The 17,911-nt window shown below is 45.3% G+C and overlaps 1 protein-coding gene across 1 annotated transcript in view; it reads left to right on the forward strand.

The window, feature by feature from the left end:
• The first annotated feature begins 3,050 nt into the window (after window positions 1-3,050).
• cyb5a (cytochrome b5 type A (microsomal)) overlaps window positions 3,051-17,911 on the forward strand; it is a 41,018-nt gene continuing 26,157 nt past the window's right edge. Inside the window, exon 1 of the mRNA XM_070872413.1 lies at window positions 3,051-3,218. Within this exon, the coding sequence (XP_070728514.1) occupies window positions 3,093-3,218 (126 nt within the window). The 5' untranslated portion in view covers window positions 3,051-3,092. The remainder of the gene's footprint in view (window positions 3,219-17,911) is intronic.

Consider the following 17,911-nt stretch of genomic DNA (forward strand, 5'->3'; position numbering starts at 1 on the left):
CACTGCTTTCCAGATGCGCTGCTATTACATCTTTAATAATTGATTCCAACATTTTTGCCACCACTGATGTCAGGCTAACTGGTCTATAATTTTTATTCTTATGTTTTATTTAACCCTTTCATGTTAAGGAATCACCAGTGTGTAAGCGTCCAGCTATCTGAGACAATGCGCAACAAGGTTATATTAAATAAAAAACATTTTATACGACCATTGGTCTGAAGGTAAAAGCACCCCATCCCCACCCCACATTTTCCGAGGTGCCGAGGTGGGAACATTCTCGGATCCAGAAGCAGGATCTTGGTCCTGCCTCTCATCTGTTACTGACATTGGTGGTGCAGAACCTAGGGGTGGATTGCCGCGTTCCGGGACCACTGGGAGGCCTGTGCCAGTAGTGTTCTTAGCTATCACCTGAAGGACCTCCGCTATCCATGGAACATACTCAGTCATGGTGGCCAGCTGTCAGGATGTGCCCCCCAATGCATCGAGGATCTGGTCACCAATGTCTACAGTCCTCCTGGACAACTGTACCATCTCCCCGCTCTCATGTGGCGCTCGTGGGACAGACCTGCCGTGCCCAAGAAACCTCCGCGGGGTTGGCACTGTCCTAGGGACAAATGTGGTGAGGTGCTTGGGCCCGGTACCTCCAGACAATAGGTGGGAATGGCCGGAGGACCACTAGATGGCCTTGGGGTGGAATGCCTTCTGGAGCGTGGCGATGCAGGTTCCTCGAAGTCCGCGCTCTTATCTGTGGAGAACATACCCAGTGGATTGACGGGCGAGAATTGGAGCTCCTCAGCACCAGATGTAGGATCAATCGCCGAGTCCGGCCCAGCGCCCCCACCTTCTGGCCTCTGTGGTCTTGCCTGGGGCTGTGCTGCTGGCTGAGCTGCAAAACACAAATGAGGTTATTAGACGAGAAGGGGGTGCTAGGGTCACAAGGTGATTCCAGCGCTACACACAGCATATGCACGACAAAAGCACCACCGCTATCAAAATCATCACAGACAACACATTTTATGACCATCAACACATTCAGCATTACAATGATTTTCATTAGGCCAGCATTATTTATAGGACAATTTTAGAAATCATCTATCCTATATTATTGTTCGGATATGAGTGGGAGTGGCATCTATTGACTTTACATCATGCAATGGTGTAAACTCTACTCACATGGCATCACTTCAGGGTCTGCAGATGCTTGCGTGGCCATCCGGGGGTGCTTCCCCACGAGTGCCAGCACCCGCTCCTCCATCTCAATGAGGTCGCTAGTGACTGGTAGACCCCCACCCGTCCGCCTCTGCACGGACCTCATCGTCGATAGCTTCTTCAGTAAAAGGTAACAGGATGATATGGCATGAGATCATTGCTAGGTACTGTCACAGAGACTGATACAATACATAACCGACTGATGTAATCATGCTTATTATGATAATTATCATTCTTTACCTAAAGACGTACACCATGATCGCAAGCTTTGAGTAAAACATTCCCAGTAAAAGTGAAAGACCTCACATCTGATGATAGTCATTCATGACTGTTACAAATCAAATTATATAAATACATAAGTACATGTAAATAAATGTAATTCTTACTCTTGCAGATCCAACAAGATCGTTCCATTGTTTGCGGCATTGTTTGCCCTCACGTACCTCTTGCTCGCCGACGAGACCACCTCTGCTATCTCGGCCCATATCTTCTGGTAGGCCTTTGGGGTGGGCTTCCCACGCCCTCCCTGTGTCAAATCACCCCAGCGTGACTCGACCTCCTGCAGGAGGGAGGCATTTGCCTCGTCTGAGAACCTCCTCGCTCTTTTGCGCCCTCCAATATGCTCCTCTACCAGCTCACTGCTCTCGCCAGCCTCAGTTTTCACAGTGTGCTGCGTCGCTTCCTCCTTTCCCTCCATTTCCGGCACCAAATTCGGGCAAATATCTGGCTGGTAACAACTAATTTTTTCCCCAATTTGCTCTAAAGTTCTAAAGTCTCCCTTCCTTCCAAAGCAGCCACACCACACCCACACACACCTTCACTCCCTCTCAGCTCCCTCTCTCTGACTCCTCTTCTACGCATGTCATGATGACCCTTGACCTCCTGAATCGCAGGAATCGAGCGTTGCCATATCGCTGCTAAGTATGGCGACACTTCATGGCAGAAGGTCAGATTTAACGCTAATGCCCAATTTCAAAAATGGAGACTAGGGGCTTTGAGAATGGGCGACAAGCTGGAGATCTGAAAACCCATTTTTACCACCCACGCCGGATATAACACCCATTTTTGGGTGATCTGCACAAAAGTGTAAAATCTAGCTGATGGACTACTTTTATATGATATCTGCACTTCTCAAATTCTGTCCTCTTGAGCATCCCTGATTAAAATCACTCAGCTGCCTAGGCCCTAAGCTCTGGAATTCTCTCCCTGAACCGCTCCGCCTCTCTACCTCTCTTTCCTCCTTCAAGACGCTCCTTAAAACCTACCTCTTTGACCAAGCTTTTGGTCACCTGCTGTAATTTCTTCTTACGTGGCACAGTGTCAGATTTTTGTCTCACAACACTACTATGAAACGTCTTGGGACGTTTTACTACATTATAAATACAAGTAGTTGTTGGGTCAAATTAGTAAATCAGAATGATCGTCAGTCCTGATTAAATGCAGCTTCGGACTTTGGCATATCTGATTATTAGTATTGTGGTTCGATGGATTTGCAGTCGATTTTACTTGTGTTTTTTTTTTAAAAAAAGGTAAATAAACTCAATTGTTGAAAGACAAGCTTTACACGGTCCTTATTTTGAAAACTGACCCACAAAGTCACTTTCGACTAAATGCCTTGAGAGTTAGTGGGGTGGGTTTGGTTTGCACACAGGCGGATGGAGCAGTGAGGTGGTCCAAATGTTCAGCTGCCGGGGCCACAGAGCAGTGACATGTTTCCGCACAGAACCTTCTCCACCCGCTTCGCTTTCCAATTTCCAAGTGCAAGCACTGTGACCTAATCGGAGTGACAGACCAACCAGCCAATGGGACTCCGCTGTGAAATACCAATGACTGGAGTTTCGGCAGAGTTTGCTCTGAACTCTGTTGACTGAAGTGGCTGTAACATGGCTGAGAGTCCGGAAGAGGTGAAATACTACCGACTGGAAGAGTTAAAGCAGCATAACAGCGGAAGAAGCGCCTGGATCCACATTCACGACAAGATATACGATGTGACCAAGTTTCTGGAGGAGGTACTTTATGTTAAATGCCCCGATTCCATTGAAGTGAATGTTAACTCTGTTCTCCACCCCTCCCCCCCCCCCCCCCATATTCACTAGTTGGTGTCAAACCGCCTGTCGCTACAAGTAGTGGGAGTGATGACCTCAACAAGAGAAGCGTTGTGTAGTACACGAATCATTATATAAATGTGCAACTTATAGTTTTCTATTAATGGTGTCAAATCAATTTTCACCCTGCAAGGCTTTGTGTGACGTGCACAGTATTTGACACTACAGTGGTATTCCCTCTGACTTTTAGAAACTGCTTTTGAGTACAACGTTAGCTCACTTGCACCATTGTACGCTTGCAGGTAGCACGGGAAAGTTTGTGAACTCTTTGGACCTCTTGGGTCTCCCAAGTTAATCGTGCTGTAAAATTGCTGAGTCGTGCAGCAAAGTCCTTTGTAATTGCGAGTAAGTTCTACAGATTTCACTTCTTATGTGCTCCCTCCATAAAGCAGTCTTGTTAAATGAATGCTCCTGGAACATTGAAGTTGAGATTTTACCTCTAATTATGGGAAAGGATTTTGAGGTCTGATGGCCTCGGGTAGAAAATCAAGTGAAGCTGTTTATTCTGTGTGTGGGTTTTTCTGACATCTTGTGCCAGGTTTGCTACTTGAAATTGATGAGTGTCTCACCGTTCTTGGCCAGCTTGGTGGGGCCTTAGGTGCTTGGGCCGTAGGTGGACTTAACTGCCGCTCCTACAAATCCCCTGGGAGGATAGACGCACCAACATCAGTGTTCTCGATCAGGCCAACATCCCCAGCATCGAAGCACTGACCACACTCGACCAGCTCCGTTGGGCGGGCCACATTGTCCGTATGCTCGACACAAGTCTCCCAAAGCAAGCGCTCTACTCAGAACTCCTACACAGCAAGCAATCCCCAGGCGGGCAGAGGAAACGTTTCAAGGACACCCTCAAAGCCTCCTTGATAAAGTGCGACATCCCCACCGACACCAGCCAAAGACCACCCTAAATGGAGGAAGAGCATCCGGGAGGGCGCTGAGCACCTGGAGTCTCATCACCGAGAGCATGCAGAAAACAAGTGCAGGCAGCGGAAGGAGCGTGCGGCAAACCAGTCCCACCTACACAACCTTTCCTTTCCCACCTGTGACAGAGACTGTAATTCCCAAATTGGACTGTACAGTCACCTGAGAACTCATTTTTAGAGTGGAAGCAAGTTTTCCTCGATTTTGATGATGATGACTTGAAATTGAGTTTCTGTGCTCATTTTGGGATGTAATTTCCAACAGAGCCTCGCTACCTTAGGATCTTCAACAACAACTTGTATTTATATAGTACCTTTAACGTAGTAAAACGTCCCAAGGCGCTTCACCGGAATATTATAAGACAAAACAATATATTTGACACCAAGCCACATAAGGAGAAATTAGGGCTTGGTCAAAGAGGTAGGTTTTAAGGAGCATCTTAAAGAAGGAAAGAGAGGTGGAGAGGTTTAGGGAGGGAGTTCCAGAGCTTAGGACCCAGGCAGCTGAAGGCATGGCCACTAGTGGTTGAGCAGTTATAATCAGGGATGTTCAAGAAGACAGAATTAGAGGAGCACAGACATCGTGGGGGTGGGGGTTGTGAGGCTGAAGGAGATAGGGAGGGGTGAGGCCATGGAGGGATTTATAAACAAAGATGAGAATTTTGCAGTCTGAATGCAACATGTCAAAATTTTTTATTGAAAACAAAATCCTCCACCTTTCTTACCCTAGACAGGGAACTCTTCCATCCATCTTGGTTTTCACGCCTGCAGTTTCCCTTCCATCTACTGTCAACCTTAACTCAGTGGTACAACTCTTGTCTCCGAAGGTCCTGAGTTCAAGCTCCACTCTGGGTACTCGAGCACATAATGTAGGTTGACACTTACAGTACAGTACTGAGGGAGTGCGACACTGTTGGAGGTGGCTATTAAAGGTCCCATGGCACTTCAAAGAAGAGATGGGGAATTCTTGTCGTTTCGTGGCAAAAATGTATCCTGCAAACAACATCACTAAAACACATCTGGTCATTCTCGATGCTCTTTGTGGGATCTTGCTGTGCGTAACTGGCTGACACGTTTCCATTATAGCAGTGGCTACATTTCAATTGAGCTTTGGGACATCCTGAGGTTGTTAAAGGTACTATATAAATTTAAGTTAATTTGTTCTTTCTTCCTTCTGTGTTGGGGAGAAAAAGGAGATGGAGTGGAAAAGGAGCTAAGAGAGCACGTGAGACGTCCACAATCCCTCCAAAATCCCTTTACACCAGCCATATCTCCCTCTGAGGGTAAGTGTAGAGCTTTAGGTGAGTGATTGTGAGTCGGCCCTCCTTCCTGTGGAGATTGGGAAAATTAGTCTCTATGTTTTCATCCTTTTTTTTTCTCTTATCTGTAGTCTCTATCATTTGTTCATGTGTGAGTAGCAGTTAAGAGGAGATCACAACTGAGTGCTTCTTTTTCCTTTACTGTACCTGTGTGCAATAAGCACCACTGGAAGGCAAGGAGGAAGAGCTCTGCATCTTCTACAGCTCCGCTTTTGGGATCTTTTTAAATAATCAGGTTCCGGATCCAGGCAGAATTCATTTTGTTTACATCATAGTGCGCTGGTGGGAGAGGGCAGTAACTGGCTCAATATTCTTAAAAATGATACCTCCAAACATGAGTTTTCTGTCACATCACACTTTGGGTGTACCATTTTATATTCATGAATGAGTGACAAATCAGAACTGAGCACGTGGTGAATGTACCAGTCAGTAAGTAGCAAAGTAGGAATAATAAAAATTACTAATCATGAAGTTCAAAAAAACTACAAATCAAAAATAGACAGCTAGCAACATTTACTATATTTTTTAAGTCAGCAAACCAATTAAGTCGCTCAGTGTTTTTTGAAAATCTAGTTTCGGTGACCATCTTGAACGTTTTCCAGCTGAGAACCTTTTGACAAAGACAGTAATAAATTACATTTATTTACAAGAAAATTATTAGAGTAGCATTTTCTACATTTTACAATATTTTCAATGTGAGAAGCCTCGAGTTCATGCAGGATTCCAGACCCATACTGTTTAAAGAATAAATGACCACTTACATTCTCAGTGTTTTGCAGCTTAATAATTACTTCTGAAGTGTAGTCGCTGTTTTATAAACAAATGCAGCAGCGATTTTGTACACAGCAAAGATTCCATAAACATCGAGTGAGATAAATGACTGGTTAATCTGTTTGGCGATGTTGGTGAAGGTTTGATTGTTGACCAGGACGAATGGAGATTCTTTAATGGTGTTTATAGAATCGGAGAATGGTTAAAGTACAGAAGGCGGCCAGTCGGCCCGTCGAGCCCGTACCGACTCTCGGCTAGTCCTACTCCCCTGCCCTGCAATTTTTTTTTTCCGTCAGATATTATCCAACTCCCTTTTGAAAGATAAAAGGAAGTCTGCCTCCACCATCCATTCAGGCAGGTCATTCCAGATCTTAACTACTCATTGCCTAAAAAAAAGTTTTTTCTTGAGTTGCCTTTGGTTCTTTTGACAATCACCTTAAATCTGTGTCCTCTGGTTCTCGACTTTTCTGCCAATGGGAACAGTTTCTCTCTACCCTGTCCAGACCCATCATGATTTTGAACACCTCTATCAAATCTCCTCTCAATCTTCTCTGCTCCAAGGTGAACAACCCCACCTTCTGCAGTCTATCAACATAACTGACATCCCTCATTCCTGGAATCATTCTCATCCATTTTTTCTGCAACTTCTCTAAGGCCTTCATATGCTTCCTAAAGTTTGCTGCCCAGAATTGGACACACCACACCAGTTGGGGCTGAAACAATCTTTTATACAGGTTCATCATAATTTTCACATTCTTGTACTCTATATCTCTATTTATGAAGCACAGCATCCCGTAAGCATTTTTAACTGCTTTCTCAACCTGCCCTGCCACCTTCAACAATTTATGCATGTATAGCCCCCAGGTGTCTCTGTTTGTGCACCCCCTTTAGGATTATACCATTTAATTTATATGTCCTCTCCTCATTCTGTCTAACAAAATGCATCCCTTCACACTTTTCTGCGTAAAACATCATCTGCCACGTGTCCGCCCATTTCACCAGCCTGTCTGTCTTCCTGAAGTCCATCACTCCTCACTGTTACGGGATTTTTTTTTACATCAACCTTACTCGGCAAACGAAGGCTCGGTTTAACTTTTGGATGAGATGTTAACGCCTCCAACGATGCAGAATTCCCTCAACACTGCAGGTGAAATATCAGTCTAGATTTTGTGTGCAAATTCTGGAGTGGGGCTTGAACCTATAACCCTCTGATTCAGGGACAAGAGTACCACTGCTGAGCCAAGCTAACAGAGAGTGAAACGAGCAGCCCACACAAATAGGGTGCACCTCTATATGTAACATTTAGACAATTTTATGATGGACAGCAAGACAAACCATTCATGGTGTGCCAGAGTGTTATGTAAACTGTTCCAATGAAACATTATATTTTAGGATTGTGAGAGTAATGTGATTTTGATTTTTTGTTTAGAACACCAAGTAGAAGGACCTGTGTGAACTTATTCTGAGGTAATTCTGTTGAAAGCATCAATTAACGTCACTATTTTCAAGTGCATGCTTGACCAATAAAACTTTACACAATGCTAACTTCAAAGTGGAATTGTTGTAATGATTTGTAAATTTCCAATGTAACTCTTTGTACTGCACTTTTTTTGACAGACCGGCGTCTGTCCAGCCCCCTCCCATGCCCATACAGCACTTTTTTAAACAGACATGCGAAAGTCCTGCCACTGTCGAGCCCTACCCCCGCTCCCGGACCCAATCATTCCATCCACCTGCTGCCGAGAATCAGGACCTGAAGCTCCGACTCTCTTTCCCGCCCCCCCCCCCCACCCCCGGTGGGCCTGTGGCTGAGAGCGCCGGCAACGAGCAGAGAAGCGGCAGAGGGCTGGTAGGATGAGAGAGTCTGGGTGAGGGTGGGAGGGAGTGAGCCTGACTGACATGGGTGGTTGGGGGGAGGGGGCGGAATTGGAGGGGAGAGAGGGAACTCTGGGAAGACAGATCATATTCTTACAACCCTTTACAAGGGACATCGTTGGAGTAGATGATACCCAAACATTACGAGAGTGTCACTATTCACTTCATACCCAATAAACCTGTAACAATCCGTACACAATACCTGCCCCATCTATGGAGGTGGGGGAAGGGAAGAATACACTTGCGCTGGGATAAGGCACTTTGGCTGGAGTAGGGAAGCACTTTGGCTGGCCCTTGCTATCTTCTGGGAGCTCTGTCCACTGTTGCTTCAGGAAGTCAAAGTGGATCGAGTTACAATTTGCGACGTCAGAGAGACCTTGGGATGGGTGGTTCCAGTTACACATTCCTGTGAAACTTCAGGGTGTGGCTGGTCCCCTTGGAGGATAAATCATAGACAAAGGGTGGAGCATGGTGGCCATTTTGGCAGTACAAATAAGCGCTGCCTTTATTTTTGATGGTTGATACTGAGAACTCTAATGATTGTTCATATAAACAGATAGCAATTGTGGAAGGGCAATACCATTACTCAAGTTTGGAGGGAGTTCTGAATTTAAAAGGTATTGCCAAAGCATTCTGCTCAAATGCATGCAAATAAGAATATGAAACAAAAATCTGAAATTCTTGGCCTTTGCAATTGAAAACAAACTCTCCAAACAAATGAACAGTAAAACGCTGTGCCCCCTCCCCCAATATTACATAGATATTTATCGAAATAACTGTTGTGAAAATTGAGTATGGAAAGCATTGTACTTAACTGTTTCTGAGGATATCTCTTACAAAATGTTCTCCTGGAAATGTGCATCCTACCCCACTTATACACATCCCAGCAAGTTTACACTTCCACACCCCTTTCGAACCACATAATCTCTAAAATGGCAGTTGTGCTTGACGTTTGACACCCTGATGGGTTGGACTATGTTATGACATTTTTCAGCTAGCTGTTGGAAGATCGTGAGCTGACCTCTGTAAAAGAATTGGGCTATTTTGTTAATATCCTTTCTGTATTTGGTCTTGATGTGTTCTCTGAGTTCTCTATTTATTTAATCAATTAGGGAGAGGCCAGCATGCCCAGGAATATCTTCAATTAGACCCCTGCCCAAGCTCATAGTGGTATTGGAATAGTTTGGTATTTCACAATCTCAGCTGGTGTTTTTTAGTGGACATATGAATGGTAGATTGGTAAGGAGACTGGCCACAGCTTCTGAGGGGATGCCAGAAGCCAGCCAGTGAAGTTAGGAAGACGATGGCCCCAATTTTCCCCAAAGAGGAAAAATGGCCTTAATTTACCTGGACACCATTTTTTTTAGGTCCCTCAGCGCTGAAAATAAAAATGCATAGTTTCCTCACCATATGTGCATCCCCTGGTGCCAGCTTTACCCAGTCCAACTCTCCTGGACAGAACCTCCAATATGTGCTGAAATGGTACATCGCTTACAAGGAAAAACATATATATTTTTTTCGTAATCCCACTGCGCATGCGCACAAAACAAATACCCATTTGTTTTGTGCGCATGCGCAGTGGGATTACGAAAAAAGTACAAAGTATTTAAAAAAAACAGCACGTGGGGACTGTGTGGATCTTGAGAACAAGGGAAGCTTCGGAAAAAATAAGTTTAAACCATCTGCACTCGCAAATGTTTGGGACTAGGATGCAGTCGAGTTTAATGGAATGTCCATGACCCCGAGAACTGGTGCGCAGCTGAAAATGAAGTGGCAGGACCTCGGACAAGCAGTGACTGTAAGTAATATGTTAAACTTGCATTTATTTGGGCTCATGGAAATCTCCAGTTTAAATCCCACTTCAGTCTTGGACACCATCCTGACTTGGAAATATATCGCTGTTCCTTTATCGTCGCTGGGTCAAATTCTTGAAACTACCTCCCTAACAGCACTGTGGGAGTACCTTCATCACATGGACTGCAGTGGTTCAAGAAGGCGGCTCACCACCACATTCTTGAGGGCAATTAGGGATGGATAATAAATGCTGGTCTCGCCACCGACGCCCACATCCCGGAACGAATTTTTAAAAAACCTGGCTGACTAAATTTTAAAAACTCAGTTTTAGTGATCTTTCATCTTATTTTTGATGACTGGCAACACGTGGACCTTCATCATCATCATCATCATCATAGGCAGTCCCTCGGAATCGAGGAAGACTTGCTTCCACTCCTGAAGTGAGTTATTTGGTGGCTGAATAGTCCAATACGAGGGAAGGGGTGGGTGGGACTGGTTTGCCGTACGCTCTTTCCACTGCCTACGCTTGATTTCTGCATGCTCTCGGCATTGAGACTCGAGGTGCTCAGCGCCCTCTCGGATGCACTTCCTCCACTTAGGGCGGTCTTGGGCCAGGGCCTCCCAGGTGTCAGTGGGGATGTCGCAATTTATCAGGGAGGCTTTGAGGGTGTCCTTGTAGCATCTCCACTGCCCACCTTTGGCTTGTTTGCCGTGAAGGAGCTCTGAGTAGAACACTTGCTTTGGGAATCTCGTGTGGCATGTGAACTATGTGGCCTGCCCAGCGAAGCTGATCGAGTGTGGTCAGTGCTTCAATGCTGGGGATGTTAGCCTGGACGAGGATGCTGATGTTTGTGCACCTATCCTCCCAGGGAATTTGTAGGATCTTGCGGAGACATCGTTGGTGATATTTCTCTAGCAACTTGAGGTTTCTGCTGTTCGTGGTCCCTGAGCCATACAGGAGGGCAGGTATTACTACAGCCCTGTAGACCATGAGCTTGGTGGCGGATTTGAGGGCCTGGTCTTCAAACACTCTGTTCCTCAGGCGACAGAAGGCTGCACTGGATCTCATCATCGATGCCATCTCTTGTTGCTAGGAGGCTCCAGAGATATGGGAAATGGTCCACGTTGTCCAGGGCCGCGCCATGGATCTTGATGACTCTGGGGTAGTGCTGTGTGGTGAAGACAGGCTGGTGGAGGACCTTTGTCTTACGGATGTTTAGCGTAAGGCCGACGCTTCTGTACACCTCAGTAAATACGTCGACTATGTCCTGAAGTTCAGCCTCTGTGTGCAGACCCAGGTGTCGCCCGCTTACTGTAGCTCGATGACAGAGGTTGGGGTGGTCTTGGACCTGGCCTGGAGATGGCGCAGGTTGAACAGGTTACCACTGGTTCTGTAGTTTAGTTCCACTCCAGCGGGTTGACTGAGGTGGAGCATGGCAGTGAGGAAGATTGAGAAGAGAGTTGGGGCGATGACGCAACCCTGTTTGACCCCGGTCCGGATGTGGATTGTGTCTGTGATGGATCCGTTGGTAAGGATCACGGCCTGCATGTCGTCGTGAAGCAGGCGGTGGATGGTGACGAACTTTTGGGGGCATCTGAAACGTAGGAGGACGCTCCATAGACCCTCGCGGTTGACAGTGTCAAAGGCCTTTGTAAGGTCAAAGGCGGCCATGTATAAGGGCTGGTGCTGTTCTCTGCATTTTTCCTGTAGCTGTCACGCTACAAAAATCATGTCCATTGTGCCCTGTAGGAGACGAAATCCACACTGTGACTCCGGGAGGAGCTCCTCAGCCACGGGAAGAAGACGGTTGAGGAGGACTTTAGCGACTACTTTCCCAGTGGCTGATAGCAGGGAGATTCCTCTGTAGTTGCCGCAGTAGGACTTGTCCCCTTTTTTAACGATAGTCACTATGACTATATTAGTGATACAAGCACTGAGAATTCTTTTTTTTATTGCCATTAGTTTTCAGTTGCTGTTGTACAGGGTCGGGGAATATGTATTTTGAAAATGAGTACGGTGAGATTGTTTAATATTTTAACACCCTATGCCTGCATGAGTTGAATAATAGATTCCCCCCCCCCCCCCATTTTACTGCCTTCAAGATCAGAAAATACATTGGTTTCTATTCTTGGCTTCCATTTGGAAATTAAGTAAATTGTGCAGGAGAATTTAATTTGATTCATTAGACAGGGAGTCGGTTCAATGGCTTTTACTCATTTCACACTTATTCTCCAATCATGGTGCTCTAGTACAGGGGTGGGCAATTATTTGGGTTGGAGGGCCACTTAACAAGTTTGGTGAGCTGTTGAGGGCCGCCTACCAATGTTTCGGCAATCGCACGGTCCTGGAAGAGATACTGCATATGCACGGCTGCATAGTGGCTGGCCCCCGCAGCAAATTAAAAGGGAACATTGCATAAACATAAATTCAGATAGTAGTTAGATGCTATCTTGCATACAAAACTTGTATTCAATACTGCTTAGAAATGAATCAAAGATAAAAGTTGAAAATGTTACATCTTCTGGTCTCTAAGTCAGTGCTGTGAAAATCAGTGCTGTGAAGTAGAACTGTACCCTCTTTAGAACCTCAATTCCCCACCATCAGTCATTCTTATGTGCCTCTGCAAAGATTACTAATGCCGTCCCAATTGGTGTCAGATGAGCACTTACCTGCCGTCGTATTCTGGATAGCGGGAGAGGAAAGAGGCAGCGTCTCTCTCTCTCTTCGGAAAAAGGGTTGTGGAGATGAGCAGCAATGATTCCACTCTAAACTAGATAGAGCATATTCGAGTACCCAGTGCATTCTGGTTACGGATGTCTGCCATTGGGGTCCAGACTCATGGAATGGATCCTTTTAAGATTGGGCTGGGAGAATCGCTTTTGCAAATTATTAATTTGAATGAAGTATTACTATGTTATTTCCTTGGCTGCAGTTCGATTCTGTCCCTGACCCGTGAGAAGTTAAAGTGGATAGATGAATGTGCAGCTCGAGCGCCGGCTCGCATTCTATTTCTGCCCCATTCAGCAGGTTGGATAGAATGAATTAGCAGGCCGGATATGACCCGTGGACCATATTTTGCCCACCACTGGTCGAATAAGTAGAAGTTCAAACCCCTTTGTCTAGGTTAAAAATTAGTGATCTTTCTTTCCTTATTCCAAATACAGTGTACAGGAGAGCAGACGCTGTGTCATGTTTGTTTAATCAGGTACGCATGAAATAGTTTAATTATCTCCTCTTGAAATCATGCTAAAGTTCATTATGGTGAGCTCCTGCAACTTTAAAATAAGGTCATTTTAAAGTACTTGCACCTTTTAAATGCTAGTTATTTTTTAAACTCTTTTAACTTAATTTTTTGCTTTCACAATAATCCACATCTTGCTCTAGAAGCACAATAGGGTCAAATGTTTGTATATCTTTTTACCGTTGTATAAATCCTTGGTGTAAATTGACCAGAAAGTTGCGTGTTCTCTTCATTAATGTATTCGTAGTCTTGCATGTATGAAGTTGGAATGAGACTTTTAAAAAAAAAAATCAATGTAGTTGCACTCCCATTCGGCAGATTTGAATTTCACAAGATGGCTTCAGATGAAGGATGTCTTTGAGATTATTAGACCTCATTCTTCCAGAATACCAGTCCTACTATTGTCCCACTGCAACATCGAGCTGTTTGTTACACGAGCGGAATGTCCTGATCTTGACCACCATGTTCAGATTTATACTTACAATGTGCATTGTTATTGTGAAAGCAAAAAATTGAAAAAAATAAATAATTAGTTTTTAAAAGAATTCATAAGTGGATCGAGCTTATCTTAAAGTTGGTGGGGTGCAGCATGCTGGTTTATAGTATGATTTCTAAGGGAATAACACATTTTATTTGTGCATACTGTTTTAAATATTGCTTCTTTTTAAAATTTTGCAGTAATAACCACATGCCATTGAGGGCGACAAAAGCAGCCATAAGCGTAGCCAAGACATGGCATTTGATGTGGAGAAATGAATGGGGCGAACTTCCCCAGCGGCCCGATTGGGGGCAGTAACCGTCTCGTAGCGGGACATCCTGTGCCTGGCGTGGAAGTCCTGTCCCGGCCACGAAATTGCACTCCACTTCTTCTTGGGGTGGATTCCAGGGCAATGCTGTGATGCGATCGGCAGCACTACGCAGATGCTCCGCATAGTGCTGACGTGCTTCAACGCCCCTCCCCTTCGGTTAGGAAGAGAGACCACTGTGCGCTCTGCTGGGCCGCTGAAGGCCTCCACTGGGCCACCAGAGCGGCGTGGTGCCGAGGCCGCAGCCCAGCACCCAAAAAGGAGTGCCGAGCTGCACGATGGCGGCCCAGACCATGCAACGGGAGAAGAAGTCAGGCTGACCGATGAGTCGGCAAAACAGCCATGATGGCAGTGCGGGGCGCTCCCCACCTCCCCTTTAACTTCCGCCTCACGAGCGGATGCCAGCACAGTTCACGACCCGCGAGGCTGGCGCTGACACCACTCATGGCAACCTCGTGGGGCGCAGGACGATATCCGCCGGGGGGCAGAAAGGGGTCGCCGCGCATAACGATGACGTCATCGCTAATGGCGTCAAAAAAAGGTGCAATTTTGACCCCGTGTGTCATGCATGTTGGTAGAGCCAACACAGAATACACGTATTCTCCGGGAACAATACTGAAAGAGATCGAGAGAGAAAAAGACCTAGGTGTTATTGTGCACCCATCACTGAGGGGTGATGACCAATGTAGAGCAGCTGTATCTAAAACTAACAGGGCATTGAGTTGTATTAATAGAACCATTCAGTATAAACCAAAGGACACCATTTTGTCACTATATACAGGTCGCTGATCAGACTGCAGCTTGGAGTACTGTGTCCAGTTTTGGTTCCCCCACATGGTGGATGATATAGTGGCCTTGGAAAAGGTCCAGAGGAGAGCTATGAGAATGATTCTGAGTTTAAGGAACCTTAGCTATTTAGGCTTAATGACTTGGGTCTATTTTTAGTTAAGAGCAGCGTAGACTTAGATATGACCTGATAGAGGTCTGCAAAATAATTAAAGGGCTGGATAGCGGGTCTATTGATAGATTATTCCACTTTAACGGATTGAAAAGGGCTAGGGGATATGAGTTTAAACTATATAAGAGTAGGAATAGACTGGACGCTAGCTGGTAGTTCTTCCAGAGAGCAGTGGGCCTCTGGAATACATTGGCAGCTGGCGTGGTTGGTTGACGCTCTGCATGTCTTCAACAGGGAGCTTGACTGAGGCAGAGATCAAATCCTATAGAAGATAAGTAGCTTCAAAGATAACATATGGGCCATGTGATCTCCTTGGACTGATTTCAATCACTTGAGGTGTTCAGAGAGGAATTGTCCAGAGTATTTTTTCCCTTATTGGCTTTGTTTTTTTTTTGCCTCTCCCAAAAGATGACATGGCTGCAGGAAGTAGGGTGATGATGGGGTGGGAAGAGTGGACGGTCTCGTCATGATGTCTCGTGCCATGACCTGACCTGGAGTCCCGAGGCTGTCACCTGTAGTTTCAAAAGCCACATTCCCAGTCATTGTGAGGATCTTGTAGTTCTTTAGATAATCTTAAGATCATTAAGGGAGTGAAAGTGATAACTATGGACTTCGTGAGCTAGATAGACTGAATGGACTATTCTTATTCATGCATCTTTTAATCTCTTATGTAATAACACTATTAAACAAAAGATTACTATGCAGGTACAGCAAGTGATCAGGAAGGCCAATGGAATCTTGGCCTTTATTGCAAAGGGATCGAGTATAAAAGCAGGGAAGTCTTGCTACAGTTATATAGGGTATTGGTGAGGCCGCACCTGGAATACTGCGTGCAGTTTTGGTTTCCATATTTACGAAAGGATATACTTGCTTTGGAGGTGTTGTGTATGAAGTAACTGTTAGACTGAGTACTGTTTAACTCCAAGAGATATGACCTTGGTTCTGCTTTATTAAGGCCCAAAGTGACTAATATACAAAATGGCTGGTCTTTTATATTTGGGCTGCACGCACGATGGCGTCCAACAGTGACGCCATCTAGTGGCTAGTGATCCCAAAACTACATACATGACAAGAGGCAGTTCACAGAAGGTTCACTAGGTTGATTCTGGAGATGAGGGGGTTGACTTATGAGGAAAGGTTGAGGAGGTTGGGTCTCTACTCATTGGAATTCAGAAGAATGAGAGGTGATCTTATCGAAACGTATAAGATTATGAGGGGTCTTGACAAGGTGGATGCAGAGAGGATGTTACCACTGATGGGGGAGGCTAGAACTAGGGGGCATAATCTTAGAAAAAGGGGCCGCCCATTTAAAACTGAGATGAGGAGAAATTTCTTCTGAGGGTTGTAAATCTGTGGAATTCGCTGCCTCAGAGCTGTGGAAGCCAGGACATTGAATAAATTTAAGACAGAAATAGACAGTTTCTTAAACGATAATGGGATAAGGGGTTATGGGGAGTGGGCAGGGAAGTGGAGCTGAGTCCATGATCAGATCAGCCATGAATGGCGGAGCAGGCTTGAGGGGCCTTATGGCCTACTTCTGTTCCTATTTCTTATGTTCTTACGAATGCTGAAGGATTGGATTTGAATCCAGTTCTATTGTTTGCATTTGCCTTGGTATCGTGCAGAGTACCAGGAAAGTTGATATTTGCCACTGATTTTGGAATGCTGAGTAATAGTCCTTGAGTAAACATTGATTTGTACATCAGTGGGAGGAACTTTGGACTTTGTTTCATCGGGATGTTTTAGATTCCAGCTGAGGAGTTCTACGTGCAAGATCTCGTGTTTCAAATGCATGTTATTTCTGATAGTTAAGCTCTGGGTGAAGAATAGTTCTTATCTAGGTTTCCAGATTAAATATTTGCTTCTTTAGCTGGACAGTTATTTTTTGTTCATTGTCCTTCCTTTCACGTATCTATCTGAGCTCTAAAAGATGTTTACGTTTTGCAAAAGTGTTAAAGCTTTCACAAAATTGCTCTGAACTGCTGGTTTTTAGAAGTATTCATGTTTGGATTGTACAGTTTTAATTACATTGAGCTCCATTTTTGTACCCTTTTCCTTAAAGAATTTTTAAAATTGCAGTATGATAAAAACAATTTGTTTGTGCAGTTCCTGAAGAAAGGTCATCTTTCTTTTCGAGTCCCACTTGATCACTTTTTCAAAGCTTTACATGTTCTTCCAAACCCCAAGAATGCAAAAATTCTGATGATTATGGATAAATGTTAGTGCATGATGAAGCAGTGTGTTGAGGCTGGGTAACCATGTCTTCATCCACAAAGTGCCACCCTCCTGTCGTCCTGTCCGCTTCAAGTTTCACTGGCTCCCGTTTCTTAGAAGTTGACTTCAGATTTCTTGAGCTTACTTCCAGATCCTCCATGGCCACACAGTATCTTGCTGATTGTCCTCTAATCTTATGTGCCCATGTGTACTTGGCTAGTCCTTGTTTCTTCCCCGAACCATCATCATTGGTGGCAGCTGTATATAGCCACCATGTTCTTGCCTTCTGGAGTTCCCTCCTCATCTTATTTGTGCTCCTTTCATATAAAGTGCTTTGAGATATTTTCCTGTGTGTGAGATGCATCAAAGCTGCCAGGCTTTGCTTTGCCAATTTTATAAATGGGCAGGTTTTTAAAGACAAGGGGGACCTCCCTACCGCCCCCCCCCCCCCCCTCTTTAAGGTCCATTACCACCTCCTAATGGGGCGGTAAGGCCTTTCTGACCGGGGGCAGGCGGATGGTCCGACCCATCCAAAATTGCCCCTGTTGGGCACATGCCTACCACGTTCCACCCCGCAGGAGCAGAGCCACTGCCACTCGGTGCCCCGACAGCTTTTCCTGGCGGGAAGCTGCCAGTGGCTGAACGGCAGTTCCGCCCTTAAAGGGGAGGGTGCACTGCCGCGGGCGCCATTTTATTTT

Source organism: Pristiophorus japonicus, chromosome 1, assembly GCF_044704955.1.
Source record: "Pristiophorus japonicus isolate sPriJap1 chromosome 1, sPriJap1.hap1, whole genome shotgun sequence".
In the NCBI taxonomy this organism is placed as follows: Eukaryota; Metazoa; Chordata; class Chondrichthyes; family Pristiophoridae; genus Pristiophorus; species Pristiophorus japonicus.